Source organism: Stereum hirsutum (genome assembly GCF_000264905.1).
Source record: "Stereum hirsutum FP-91666 SS1 unplaced genomic scaffold STEHIscaffold_10, whole genome shotgun sequence".
NCBI classification, from domain to species: Eukaryota; Fungi; Basidiomycota; class Agaricomycetes; order Russulales; family Stereaceae; genus Stereum; species Stereum hirsutum.
In genome coordinates, this window is record NW_006763140.1 from 1,438,431 (window position 1) to 1,451,813 (window position 13,383).

General features: G+C 50.4%; 6 protein-coding genes across 6 annotated transcripts; 2 read left to right on the forward strand and 4 right to left on the reverse strand.

The window, feature by feature from the left end:
• Positions 1 to 186: 186 nt before the first annotated feature.
• On the reverse strand, positions 187 to 1,980 carry STEHIDRAFT_122980 (uncharacterized protein). The gene is made up of 3 exons (XM_007306199.1): positions 1,755 to 1,980; positions 682 to 1,432; positions 187 to 606 (listed from the first exon to the last, which is right to left on the reverse strand). The coding sequence occupies exons 1-3, from the start codon at positions 1,879 to 1,881 to the stop codon at positions 339 to 341; spliced, it is 1,146 nt and encodes a 381-aa protein (XP_007306261.1). The 5' UTR covers positions 1,882 to 1,980; the 3' UTR covers positions 187 to 338.
• Positions 1,981 to 3,028: 1,048 nt separating this feature from the next.
• On the reverse strand, positions 3,029 to 4,535 carry STEHIDRAFT_140526 (uncharacterized protein). The gene is made up of 3 exons (XM_007306129.1): positions 4,295 to 4,535; positions 4,031 to 4,221; positions 3,029 to 3,969 (listed from the first exon to the last, which is right to left on the reverse strand). The coding sequence occupies exons 1-3, from the start codon at positions 4,523 to 4,525 to the stop codon at positions 3,180 to 3,182; spliced, it is 1,212 nt and encodes a 403-aa protein (XP_007306191.1). The 5' UTR covers positions 4,526 to 4,535; the 3' UTR covers positions 3,029 to 3,179.
• Positions 4,536 to 5,880: 1,345 nt separating this feature from the next.
• STEHIDRAFT_158782 (uncharacterized protein) lies at positions 5,881 to 6,824 on the forward strand (the record flags this gene model as incomplete). The annotated part of the gene is made up of 2 exons (XM_007306130.1): positions 5,881 to 5,948; positions 6,008 to 6,824. 2 exons carry the CDS (start codon positions 5,881 to 5,883, stop codon positions 6,822 to 6,824), a joined length of 885 nt encoding a protein of 294 aa, XP_007306192.1.
• Positions 6,825 to 7,233: 409 nt separating this feature from the next.
• On the reverse strand, positions 7,234 to 8,512 carry STEHIDRAFT_112566 (uncharacterized protein; the record flags this gene model as incomplete). The annotated part of the gene is made up of 3 exons (XM_007306131.1): positions 7,234 to 8,032; positions 8,098 to 8,288; positions 8,360 to 8,512. The coding sequence occupies 3 exons, from the start codon at positions 8,510 to 8,512 to the stop codon at positions 7,234 to 7,236; spliced, it is 1,143 nt and encodes a 380-aa protein (XP_007306193.1).
• Positions 8,513 to 9,454: 942 nt separating this feature from the next.
• STEHIDRAFT_169903 (ATP-NAD kinase) lies at positions 9,455 to 11,421 on the forward strand (the record flags this gene model as incomplete). Its single annotated transcript, XM_007306132.1, has 8 exons — positions 9,455 to 9,482; positions 9,838 to 9,925; positions 9,991 to 10,076; positions 10,144 to 10,287; positions 10,351 to 10,476; positions 10,532 to 10,632; positions 10,699 to 10,869; positions 10,926 to 11,421. 8 exons carry the CDS (start codon positions 9,455 to 9,457, stop codon positions 11,190 to 11,192), a joined length of 1,011 nt encoding a protein of 336 aa, XP_007306194.1. The 3' UTR covers positions 11,193 to 11,421.
• A 1,446-nt stretch (positions 11,422 to 12,867) lies between these two features.
• On the reverse strand, positions 12,868 to 13,182 carry STEHIDRAFT_28260 (uncharacterized protein; the record flags this gene model as incomplete). The annotated part of the gene is made up of 2 exons (XM_007305657.1): positions 12,868 to 13,041; positions 13,114 to 13,182. Coding segments are annotated over 2 exons (243 nt in total), but the record flags the coding sequence as incomplete, so codon positions are not given.
• Positions 13,183 to 13,383: the final 201 nt, after the last annotated feature.

The following is a 13,383-nucleotide window of genomic DNA, read 5'->3' on the forward strand; positions in this document are numbered from 1 at the left end:
GAATCGAACCCCGAGCTGCCGCGTGAGAGGCGGCAATGTTAGCCGTTACACCATATCCGACTGTAAAGATGGCGCCAATAGCAGACCGTGACCGACCGATAATCTTCACGACGAAGACCTGCGAACCATTGCTCATGAAAGGATGAGCATCATATGTTGGTGCAGGCATAAGTACAGAACAAATAGCATAATTAACGAAGCGAACATTAAACCTCAAGATACAAGCATCTGCTAACGCGACCCTCCATGTGTGCCATGCCTCCCGCTCATCGACTTCAGCACCTTCAGCCCTCTCCAGCCCATATCCAATAGAATGGTCTAAGCGACCCCGGAAAAGATCAGAAACCCTCGGTGCCATCGCCCTGCTCTCCCTGCCAGAATATCTTCCACACCTGCTTGCAGATATTCTTCCCCAGCGTGAGCGGTTCCCCGGCCTTTATCTTCTCAAAAATCCTATCCGCCAGTTCCTTCTGATGTCCACTCACTATACTCTCCCTGATGACGTTGAGCAATTTGGGAGTAGGTTCGAGGTAGTTGGCGATCAGAGTGGGTAAGTGAATTGATGGCGGTGGGTGTGAGATGGAGAGCAGGATGCTGTCGGTTGAACTACATGTATGAACGCCGCAAGGAGTCTGCTAGTTAGACATAGGAAAGGTAATAAGGAAGGGAAAGAGGCCGTACTAAAGCTCCGGAAACGGTGGTCCTCTCGTCCCCGGCGTCTGCATCTCCCTCTCCCCAAGCGGTTGCTCAGGGTGCCCCTTTTTCCCTGGGAAGACACCGTTCCCATACCCCGCATTCGGGGCAGTGGAGTGATACCACACCACCTCCTGGTTCCTTGCGGCCGCCTTCGCCCAGATCTCGTTCGCCTTCTCCTTGTCATGCAGCAAAGAGGCCTGTTGCCCGAGCTGCGACCGCATAAAGATCATGTGGTCAATCGATGATCTGTACGAACGAGTCATCCAAAGGTAGTAGCCCTCTTGCCAATGTTTCGGCGCGTTGTCTACGGATGAACGGGAGGAGTCGTGGGCTGATGATGATGACTGTGTTCGGGACGTTCGCATATCATCTGTCGTGGACATGACAGAAGAAGCAGATGTAGGCCGTCCAGGAATGGAGGGCGTAAGCTTACTCGATGCAGTGGAGGATGAGGGTGACTGTGGAGGTTTGGAGGGACCGGCGAGGAATTCGTCGACTCGGGTGCGAGACTCGGGAGGGAGGGGGATATCGAGTTTCGTGACGGGGACGTCTGGTGGTGGGGGTTGGAACATGGGATTATAGTTGATATTGTCGTTGATAGTACGCTGGACTTCGTGCTTGAAGACTTTACGAATGCAGAAGGTGTGGCAGGTCGGTTCCTTATTGAAGGCACGACCTCGGGCAGTCTGTGTGCAGTAGGTGAAGCATCGTTCCGAGATCTCAGGTGAGAATTGACCTGTGGGGGAGTGACCTGTCAGTAATCATACCGAGAATGGCTATTACAGACGAATTCAATAAAGAGCCCATGTGTTATGTAGACGCAAGACGATGGACGTGAGTCACGACTAACGAAGCCGGCACAGCGAAGCTTGATACTGTTTTAGAATTGATTCGTATGACCTGGAAATGGTATGCGCTTTGTCCGGGTGTCGCGCCTACCTTGAATTAACACTGTGCCAGCGCTGCTTCACGAAGGCTAGCAAGATTCGGTGCTCCATTTCTCGACCACTATCATGACAGCCATACTAAAAGATATATGTAGTAGAGTAAAAACGTACCTCTTGCTGGAACAGAGAGCCTGATGGACGGCAAGCTATCCACAAACGTCTTAGGACGAGTCCGGTATCCTTGTGGCGGCGGGCGGGATTGAGAACCACTGGGCTGATTATCCGATTGTGAGCCCATGTTTGTAAAGGTGTCGACAAGACGTATACAGAACTGGGTATGCGAGGGTAGTCAAGGAGAGGAAGAGGTCGGCAATAGTCGATGTCGACGATGAGCGGCAGAAGAGTTGCGCAATGGGGCCACCTGCCCGGAAGTCCGTTGGGGCCACGCGCCGGCATCTCCCGATTTTCACGTGGCTCGGCGCGTCCTTTTCTTTCGCAAAATTTTGGTCAGAGGTTTCTCTTCCCCAACCGCGTCGCACGAAGAATCGCTGTCGCAGCACACACACAGGGAGCTTGCAATCTTGCAGCGCTCTCCTTCTTCAAGCTGTGGGGAAAGTCCCCGGAGATGCAGAGCCATTCTTCGGAAACCGCGCACTCGACCTTTACTCGGAAAGCGACCTTCTCTAACCCGCTGGTTCATTTCTTGTCGCGCGGGGCCTCCCAATTCACCATTTAATTCGGATGGCGGGATGGCCAGCTCTGCCGTCCCAAGCTTGGTTATTCCAAACGCGAAGATACGAGCGGACTGAGCTTGGGCACCCCGTTGCTCGTAGGCATAGTTATGCGATTGCTGGCGAGTATTTTGCTTGCCGGTAACACAATGGGGCTCACTCTTGTGCGACGCATTTTTACGTTGATGTCGATTGATTGGATTCTTTTGATCTTTTGCGCATCTCGTTATTTTTTCCGTCTTTCAGCCTTGAGCTGTTGTTGTCTGGAGGATCTGGTGTGGATTGGTGGTGCTATGAGGTGAGTTTTTGTTTGTCTTTTTGGGGGTACATTTCCCTTCTACGTGGCGTTGCATGATGCTTCAACTTTGTTTGAATTTCTTCAGGGAGAATACCTCGCCTGCATCGTCGGGCGAGGGCGAGCTCCAAATCTTGACACCCCTGACTTCGTCCACTTTTACTAGCTATAACTTTCCCTTGAATATCTCTGACGCACTCCTTTTTAGGTTCTGGACGCTGATGGCATCGTATAGCTACGTGCTCATCTTTGTATCTAGTTTCATATCTTGTCTGCAATGCTGGTGCCAAGTCCACACACTGCGTCTTACAACCACTGCGCGATATTCCTTATTCTATCGTCCGCAAGGCCACAATATCTGTGGGTTTCCTTTACGTGCTTCTTTCATGAAACCATGCACACATAGCCGTTCAGTATCAGCGAAACAGAGATATCACATGTCAAAGAACAATATATCGTACAGGTTGTACAGCAGCTGAGGCTCAGAACGCAAGCAGAAACAATGTTACATGTCCTCCGAATGTGGGATCTGTCCTGATCGAATCAAATATGTCTCTGTCCATCCTGAGACTACCACCTCGACCGCTTGTGAAGTTTCCACTCCATTCCCTCCGCCTGGGCTTTCCACACTTGCCTAAGCATAGGCGCTATCTCCGCTATTTCCCCATTCTCAGCCGCTTCCAACTCCTTCTTCCACATCGTCTCTGCATTCATCTCTTTGGGGATCTTGTTCCCGCTCGTCAAATAATGCAAGCGCTTCACCCATGTCTTCACAAGCTCAATGCATTCGGGAGATTCAGTGCGCACTCCTTTGAGGATGATGTAGAAGGAGGATCGATCGGCCCAGCAGCTGGTCGGCTTGAAGCAGGTCACTGAAGACGCGATGGACCGCAGTTTCTGGATCAGTCGGATGGTATAGTAGCGGTCGCTGTGTGTGGTTTTGACGACGAAAGTCCCGCCAGGGTGGAGGAATATGAGTCCGAGGATGAGCTGGGCGTAGAGGAGGGAACTGTATGGACTGAAGCCTGCTGGGCGGTCTGCGAAGGAGTCGGAGATCGGGGCATTGTAATCACGGAGTACTTGACCGTCGGCCATGATGATGTCTTGTAGTGCAAAGGTCGGGAGGGGGACGAGGTTGAGAGAAGAGACTGGTGTGGGGAGGGTGGCGATGTCGTCGTCAGAGAGGAAATCGGTGTAGAAGTCGTAGCGGGTGATGTCTTGATAAGTGATTTGGAAGCGGTAGAGTTCGGGGTCGGCAATGGAGAGAGAATGACCTTCTGGAGGTGGGAGGGACAGGCCACGGCCTTCTGCCAGGCGGTTCTTCTGCAGGATGTATTGGGAGAAGCCGCCTGGACAACAGCTAATTTCCGTGCACGCTCCTCACTTAACACGTCTGATAATGTGACTCTATGATTACCCACCAGATATCCAGGAAAGACAATGGCCGAAATCTATGAACAAGTCGGGAAGAGAGGTCAAGCTCTTCCATGACTTTGATACTCTTCTGAAAGAACACGTTCTTCTGAGGATCGAAAGTGGGTTTCCGCTCGTATTCCCAGTTAGCACGACGGCGGTGCACGTAATCCTGTTCCAACTCTTCATCTTTCCAACCCTGATGAAGAAACGGTCCATACAAAATGTGTTAGATTAAACGTGTGTTCCTTATAATTGTGAATAGTTCTCGCCTGGTCTTTCAGTGAAAGAAGCTTGATATACTCTGGCTCGCGCAGAACATCTGTTATATATGCCTGGATGGGGCCTCTGTACTGCCAGTATCGCAGTGAAGGGGTCTGGCCAAAGTCTTCGAGAGGACTCGGTGGGGTGCTCATACTAGTTGGATGAGGGGTGAGTCTCACCTCCCTATCTCCTGTTATAAGGACTCTGGTAGGTGGAGACCATTTAAACGCGTTGTTCATGTGGCGTGGCAGAGAGACATCACAGATACACGAATTCGTATACTTGGAGATACCATCCGTTCCGAAATGAGCAGAGCGCAAAGCCCTGGACCGGCATACCGAAGGTCTCCAGGAAGCAGCTGACTCCTCTGAGTGACGCAAAAGAGCTAGCTGAGAACCCAACGAACCGCCCAGGGCTCGTTATAACATGTAAGGCTATTCCAGGAAGCGTAGATTCCAGTGTAGAGAGAGCCGGAATATTGGCAGAGGATCCTGCTGGCGGTGACATGAGATCCATTCCGGCCACGATTGTCTAGCCTGCGACGTGAAGAGTATATGATGGAAAGTCATTCTTCAAGTCCAGAGACCACGGTGAGCTCCGTATGTTGAGTCGGGCGAACGATGAAACTTTGAAAGGTCAGCGCCAGATGAGATAACTAAGCGGCATGGCGGCCAGAGTCGGCCTGCCGCTGTGGCAACCTGTGGTTAGAGTTCGTAAATTTACCCTCTGCAACACCCTCAGGCTGGCCCCTCTCAATCGGTGGCTCCTCTGGTCCTTACTGCCGCTCTGGTGCTATCGATATGGTACGACTTTGGTGACTTGATCCTAGTTCTACAAATCCATGACGAACCTGCTTTTCACTTCGTGCGTGGCTCTGATTTCACACATTGTTCGGCTTGAACAAGTCCTGCGCAGTGGTCTCAGCCTCTTGGGTGATAGGGTGCGGAGTGTCTCTCAGGGTCTCGAGGACGTACTCTCGCGCGCTATACGCTATGAACCTCTGACATTAGACACACCCCCTGTTTGCCCTGGCGGCCTCACCGATTTCACTTTATGATCCTCGCAGACACCCTTCATATCGATCTAGGACCTTGCGGTCAGTCTTCCTGGGAAGGCAAACGGCTATCTTAAGAGCACGAATTCCGGCACCTACGCCACATAAACTACCCTTGAACCAGCAAGCGCCCGCGACTGGACATAAAGAGTCCCTCGTTTTCGCCCTTCAGACAGCTCGCGGCCATCCCCTCTCCCACAAAATGAACTCTCCAACAAGTCCACTGATCGAAGACCTCCCTGGCGATCGCGATTCTCACCCTTCAACGTCTTCAAGCTATAGAAATCCTATCGAGGCCTACCTAGCAGGTACACTCAACGAGCCAGATTATATCAGATTACTCCGGTTGAAAGAAGAGGCACGTTGTTGATTTTAACTTGAGAAATTTCTGAATAATCATGTATATTTCTACACCAGGGATGGAAGAACGAAGAGCTCGAGTCTCACTATGAGAAAAAGCGACGCGAATTGCCACACTATGAACGGCAACCGTGTTTCGATCCCAAACTCAATGTGTTTTTCCCAAAGGGCATTGAAGTTATGAAGGAGCTTGACCGCGTCCACAAAGTTATACCCAAGTCCGAGGCCCTGACCTTTTTGGATATCTGGTAAAATCTCACTGTCAGAAATGTCATGCTATAACTTACGAGGTACGACCTTTGTACAGCTGTTGCCCTGGCGGTTTCTCCCAATACATCCTCCAGGTAAACCATTTGGCCAATGGCAACGGTCTGTCCCTTTCACCCCCAGCTGGTTATCAACTATCAATCAAGGAGCACGAATTCGACCGCTTTCAAGTCGCCTACCAAGATATCACCCGATACGACTTCTACACGGACTATATGTCACTGTCGGATCACGAACTCGCCACACTCCCTACCCCACTTAACACCCTCGACCTCTGTCCGCTCCCGGCTGTTGCACTTCAGGACTTCATCATCGCAGACGGCCAAGTCCTTCGCGACTACAACGTTCGGGGAGCTGAATCTTTTCCGAGTCACCCAGCAGGGTTCGGTCCATATTCTGCGCTATTGTACGCGCAGCTAGTTATTGGGCTCATCTTCCTTCGGCCTGGAGGAACATTCGTATTCAGGACCACACATTGCGATCGTTACCACACCATGAACCTCATTCAGAAGATGCAAGCCATCTCTTCTGTGAAGTGCTTCAAGCCTACTAAATGCTGGTCCGACCGTTCGTCATTCTACGTTATCGCTAAACGCGTGCGCACAAATTCGCCGGAGTGTGCTGAGCTTGTGAGGACGTGGGTGCAGTATATATATTATACAACGACGAGAAATGAGATCCCGAAGGAGTTGAGTGAGGAGTATGGGTCAGAGAGGGAGCAGGAAGCTATCAGGCGGGGGGAGATAAGTCAATTGGTGCCAATACTGAAGAAGATTTGGAAGGTGCAAGCGGATGGGATGGAATGGAAGCTGCAGAAACGGTCGGGGTGGAGACGCGGTAAGGCGTTTAAAGCTTGACAGACATCGTGGGTCCCCCAATGTAGGCGTTCTTGTTCTGAATGTACGAGTTCCCCTCATGATTTGAGCTTCTGGCTTCATTGTCCTTGTCCAGGATCCTAAACATACAGTAGACACTTTAGAGCAATGCCCGTACGTATGCTTGAGCGTCAACCTCGCCATCATGATTTTATCGATGTCCACTCTCTGACTCTTGTTCCTTAATTCTCAATGGGGCGTGCATCACTCAGTACTGTAACAATCCACAGTACGGTATTGGACGACGATGGTCCGCTGCCGTGGGTAGACTTTGCGCTCGAGGTTCTACTCGATACAATATCAGCGATGAGCCATAACCACACACCACTCCCAGTACGCGAAGATCGGGTTCCAGAATTGAAACTGTCCATCATGTAAATCTCACGAGACGCTAGAGACCACCTCGACCAAACTTCGACCGTTGATGAAGCATCTGCTCTAGCCTATCCGCCTGCGTCCTCCACACCTGCTTGAACATCGGCACCAATGGCACGATCTCTCCCCGCCCAATCATCTCTTCAGTCAACCTGTCCCTATCCTCCTTCTCGAGGCCGTCTTCCGGCACTACGATATCCGTCATTAGACCACGAAGGCTAGTGGCCCACTCTCTGACCAAGGCCCCACAGCTCGGCGAGTCTGTCCGCACGCCTTTGGCGACAACATAAAACGAGGCGCGGTCGGACCAGCAGCTCTTGGGCTTGAAACATGTGAGGGTATCGGCGACAGATTGTAGGTTAAGAATTATTCGGATGGTGGAATAACGGTCGCAGTGAGTTAACTTGAAGACAAGAGTTCCGCCCGGGCGGAGAAAAGTGAGAGCGAAGACGAGTTGAGAGTATGTGAGCCGGGCGTAAGGTTCGTGACCAACGGTTGTCCCTTCGGCTACTATTATTGAACGGAGAAATTGGCCATCTGCAATGACGAGATCTTGAGGTGGAAGCTCGGGGAGAGGCTGTAGATCGTATGCGTCGCCGTCGTCCGTTGTGACGAGTGACTCGGAGGGGAGAGGTCCAGATAGAAAGGGTGTGTAAAAGTCGTAGCGCGTAATGTCTTGATAGGTTATCTTCCAGCGAGTGCGTTCGGTGATGGAAAGTCGATGACCCCCCTTTTTAGGAGGAAGTGAGAATCCTTGTCCTTGAGCTCTTCTATTCTTCTGGAGAATATACTGAGAAAAGCCTCCTGGGCAGCAGCTATGTCGCGGCAGGTATGAACAATGTGTGTGATTTACGACGAAAGACGGTGTGTCGTGACTCACCAGAGATCCAGGAATTGGAAACTTCGGAACGGTGGGATTAGACTGAGCTGGTCGTCTAATTCATTCATGACTTTTTGTCCCTTGACGAAGAACACGTTTTTGCTTGGATCGAATGTGGGGTTGCGATCGTAGGTATGCGCCTCCCGTCGCCTGTCCTGAAAGCCTCTCTCCATCTGATCATTTGTCCAACCCTGGATATCGAGCAAGTATAGGCGAGCATCATTATAAACTGACCAGACGTTAGGGTTTTGAGGTGACATACCTCGTTCTTCAGCGAAAGTAATCTGACATATTCCGGCACGCGCAGAACGTCCGCTAAGTAGGTTTGGATTGGAGAATTATATCTGATGTCATGTATATCAGATATCGGCGTCGAGAGAGGTTGATTGAAGAGTGGACTCGAAGGAGAACTCATAGGGAGATTGCCGGGGTGAGACAGGATTGAGAGGCGAGGTGCACTAAACTTCCAGCCTTAACTCAGAGTGTATAAGAGGAGTGAGATTGTGTGGCGTAGAGGTGGCCGGAGAGGGTACTTGGGTTTAGCTCATTGTGTTGCCAGATATAAAATGCCCTAGTCAACCATGACGAGAGAGTCTGAGAACCGGCTGAGTCGACTGGGTGGCAAAAGCACTAAGTAGGGTATGGCGATGAAGGCGACAAACTTCTTGGGCTCGCTATCGTATGATGCTATTCTGAGACGTCAAGAAGGTCGACAGATAGAGCGGAGGTAAAGGCAGAACGTCGCACGCCACACTATTAAGGCCTCAAGCTCAGAGGCCTCTTGCTTGGAACAGCTCAGGAATAGACGACAATGGCAGTCTTTCAAGAAGTTTCATTGCCTAGCTTCAGCGACATGTAGACAGCATCAATCGTTGACAGTTACAGATAGTTACTCAACTTCCTATGGTATCCCAAATCCTAACGTGACAGCCGACTGACTCTGAGACACCGACACAGCTGCCTATAACCGCACGGATTTAGAGGCCAATTGGGTCGCAGGAAGAGGACTGCACGGAGTGAATATGTCTGGACATGTTGGACCAGTCCTCCGAGCACGACTAAGAGAAGACCCTCGTTGAGCGTTGAGAGTTGCCAATCCCAATGAACGGCGTACTAAGTATTCTGGAAGCCTATAGAAGGTCCAGCAGCCACCGTGACCCTCAGTTCGACTACTTTCCAGAGCTGCCTCAGAATGTACTAGTGGGCTGTCGCCAATGGAGGCAGTTGAGTCGTTCAAGATGAAGTTCTTGGCAGAGACGATCGCGCAGATAGAACTTGTCTGGTCGTGTTATGTCCGAGGCATTGAATCTGGAGTACTTATATACCTGAGAAGAGTGCAGAAAAGAAAGGAAGACAAATGGCAATTTCGAGTTCCGCCACACTCGGTGAGACTCGGTGACGTGAGAGGATTAGGTACGCAGAGTGTAGTAAGCACAGTGGCGTGGCCAGCAAGTGGCCAGCGTTTTCAGAATTACTACGACAGTAATTCTGCTTTCGAGATGTTGAGACCTCTACGACTGGGCCGAAGTTCTTTACATTGCGTGGCGAAAACTATACCGCGCACCTATTCCTCGTGGTTCGTACGGCAATGTTCAATTCCCCACGTCGACTTCACTCTTGCAAGGACGAAGAGGACTTTCGTCTCCTCTCCTCCACACCGCTCTCTTGAACAATCGCGTACGGTATATTTCGCTGGATGTTCGAACTACATGTAAGATCACAACTGATCACTTACTGAAGACAGCCCACCTACGCCACCAAAAGCCGTCCTAATCGTAAATAAGCTCCGGACGAAACCTGTACTGGATGCTATTGACTCCTTCTTAACGTACGCCGCGACCTTCCAAATGTTTGCACAGTTGAGACTGACTAATGTAACTTTCCTTGCCGTAGACACCTAACAGGATTCTATCCTCATGTCAGAATATTTCATGAGGACAAGAAGGATATGCCGCAAGCTGTAGAGCTTTGGGACCCAAGTACGTCTTTCCCTATCGTGCCTCCAGATCCGTAAACAGTTGACAGATAATTTATTCTGGATCACAGAAAGAGAGGACCATAAGATTGACCTTGTAATCACGCTGGGAGGAGACGGGACGATACTCCATGCTTCTTCGCTTTTCAAGGTTGGCGCGGTGCCGCCGGTGCTCAGCTTTTCGATGGGCACACTAGGGTTTTTACTCCCATTTCGTGCGTGCGCTTATTTTGACGATGAAGGCTATGACTCACTCGTGCTACCACAAACAACTACAGACGTGGACGATTTTGCACAAGCTTTGGCGAGTGTGTTCCAGGGCAAGGCCACTGTTCTGTACCGGATGAGACTTTCGTGTCTGTTCTATAATAAAGATGGAGAGAGAATGGATAAGGAAGGACGAGGTTAGTTATGCAGAACACTCTTTTCATTTCCTTTTTCTAAATTAGCAGAATATAGAGTGGCAAGTCATGAATGAAGTGGCACTTCACCGTGGCGCCAGCCCACACCTTAACACCATTGACGCGTTCGTTGATGGACAGCATCTGACCGAGTCCGTCGTACGTCTCAGTCTTTTTCTTCTTAGATTCTATACATTAACATTTTGTGACGCGCCTATCGAACAGTCAGACGGTCTCATCGTGTCGACGCCCACAGGATCCACCGCCTACTCACTATCAGCCGGTGGCCCCATCGTCCATCCCTCACTGAGCGCGCTCGTTCTCACTCCCATATGTCCTCGAAGCCTGTCCTTCAGGCCACTCGTATTCCCTTCATCGTCCTCAATCACTCTACGAGTACGTCTCTTGCCGTTCAACCAAGACCACGACTGACGGATCTGCACAATTGACAGATAGGAGAGCGCAGTCGAGCCGAAGCTGGTGTCTCCATGGACGGGCAAACCACCCGTACTCTCAAACCAGGAGAATCAGTAACCGTCCGCGCATCTCCGAATCCTATACCTTGCATCAACCGCTCGTCAATCGCAGAGCCACTGGAGGACAGGAAGGAAGGCGTTGGCCCAGGAAAGGAGGACGATTGGGTCAGGGATATCAATAATCTGCTGCAGTATAACGCGACCTTTAGGAGTAAGGCTTTGTTGAGGCTCAGTCGGACGTGAGAGGTGTGTATATTTGGGATGGTGAAATGCGTATAGGGTGAGAATAGGATATGGAGATGTGGTGGCGCGTGTCCTAGGTTTTTAACGCGGCCCCTGATGGCACGAGTGCTTCCAAGAAGTCGTTCTGGGTCGTACAGCTGTTTACATATCACAAGGAGCTGTTGTTGATAGGACGAGGACACTGCTACATATGCCAATACTATTCTCCTTACGGTACGGGATGTACCCGCCGAGTATCATGCAGGTCGACTTGCCGTTCAGGCCACCGCAGAATGGAAGCTAATGCAGACGGTTTGGTGTAGTTTCCTCCTTCCTGTAAGGGATATACATACATAAAGCATATCATGTGATTTCCATGCAATCTATCTCCAAGATCATTATCAGATATTGACCGACTCTGAGAGGCATATTCTGGGATGTAAGTACTGCCTCTGTGGTCCCGCTATGAGGTGACATCGCACAGGTTTCCGTCTTCTGTACATCCTTCCAAGTGCTCTTCCAAGTTATTAAACTACATGGGTCATCACCGGTATCTTTCGATGGGCCATTTTTAGAGCCATCATACTGTACTTTTCCGACCTACTGTTCGTCCCCTGTCCCCCCACCCCACCGAACCGAACACTTTTAGGGGGACTGTCCCCCCCTCTCACCGCCCCAACGAACAGCTAGGGGGGACATGCTCGTAATTCAGCAAAATTCATAATTATAATTAAAATCAACGAACATATTCCGATTGATGTTTTTGCACTGTTTTGGCCGAAATTTGTTGATGATTGTATGCTCTGGCTTACCAAAATCCCTGAGCACTCATGTATGAGTGAAAAATCTTCATCCAGTGCCCTGTAGTAATATTTTTGTGGTTAAGACATTGAACAGTGTCCCCTGTCCCCCGGGCTCGACGAACAGGGGGACAGATGTGTGGCGCCAGGCCGGCAAACTCCGGGAATTTGAAATCGAACAGTAGGTCGGAAAAGTACAGTATAGCATTGCGCAGCCTAGCAAGCTCATGAATGCACAATCTTGATCGGAGACACAGTTCTCTTCTGTATTCACGTTGCACTATTTTAGACACAGAGAGGAGTTCTTCGTTCATATGGTCACGTAGGATGCTATGGCAGTAACAATATTCATGCAGTATGTCGAAGAGTCCGGCACATGAGGATATATCTGCATCGAAAGCAGTCTTTGGCGTGAATAGCATTGACGGATGCACAGGGGCGGCGACGAGGTCACATGGGAAACATAAAACGTATCTTAAACTAGTAATGAACGTCAAAGGGTTCGTGAGGTCACTATTAGGGGAGGGATATGCACGAAGAGAAGGAGTCTTCAAAAAGAGGCTACAGAGGAGAACAAGGCAGTTTAATAAAGCTACAATATGGAAGAAGAACGAATCAAAGAGCCTCACGTCAAAGGATGAATATTGCGAAAGGATATCCTGACACGAGTGTTTTCTATGGAGATCGCAGGCTACAGTGTCCATCTGAGGGGATTATTTCCCCCTGAACAGAGCCGACAGCCTCGAGAACGACGATGTTGACCGCAGAGTAGAAGAGCCTGAACCTCGCTCCTTCGTCTTCTTCTCATCGGCGAAATATTGCGGAGGCGAGTCCAAAAACGTGAGCCCTTCTTTCTCTGGAACCGCTGGAACCGTCGGCAGAAGATCCTCCAGCTGAATCTCCACCACCTCGTAACGTGTGAGGTTTGCAAGGACTTTCCCCCACGCCCGTGACCCTATCCGTACTTTCTGTCGCGATCCATTGACTGAGACACTGATCTTGAAATGGATGCATTCGCGTGGACAGGTGCGAAGCTCAGGATAGACTTCCTGAGCGAAGTCGAGCGCTTGCTATGAACGAGTGCCATCGAGGTTAAGGTCTCTAGCGCACTAAGACAGCATTCAAGTTACAAGAAGACTCACGTCATAAGTTTCTCCTGGCGTGACATATACCATCTGCTTGTTATAGGAGTAGGTGATGATATCTGCTGGGGCTCTCTTGTGTGTCGAAGAGTGGGAGGACATGTTGAGCAAGAGGTTTGTAGTCTTGGTGACGGACTAGGTTGGGGGTGGTCGAGATGCGTCACAACGACAGTGGGAGCAGCGGTATATATACCGGAAAGGGGCTTTTGTTGATGCGAGAGCACTGCATTGTGCCTTCCTGTGGGGGATCCGGATACGGTTGTCAGGGCT

Excerpts from the sequence above, each read along its gene's own strand:
- STEHIDRAFT_122980 (XM_007306199.1), bottom strand. The coding sequence starts at position 1,881 with ATGGGCTCACAATCGGATAATCAGCCCAGTGGTTCTCAATCCCGCCCG. Across the intron at positions 1,433-1,754 it reads GCTCTCTGTTCCAGCAAGAG|GTCAATTCTCACCTGAGATC; the intron begins GTACGTTTTTAC and ends ACTCCCCCACAG. Across the intron at positions 607-681 it reads CCACCGTTTCCGGAGCTTTA|TTCAACCGACAGCATCCTGC; the intron begins GTACGGCCTCTT and ends TCATACATGTAG.
- STEHIDRAFT_140526 (XM_007306129.1), bottom strand. The coding sequence starts at position 4,525 with ATGAACAACGCGTTTAAATGGTCTCCACCTACCAGAGTCCTTATAACA. Across the intron at positions 4,222-4,294 it reads TTCTTTCACTGAAAGACCAG|GGTTGGAAAGATGAAGAGTT; the intron begins GCGAGAACTATT and ends TTTCTTCATCAG. Across the intron at positions 3,970-4,030 it reads TTGTCTTTCCTGGATATCTG|CTGTTGTCCAGGCGGCTTCT; the intron begins GTGGGTAATCAT and ends CACGGAAATTAG.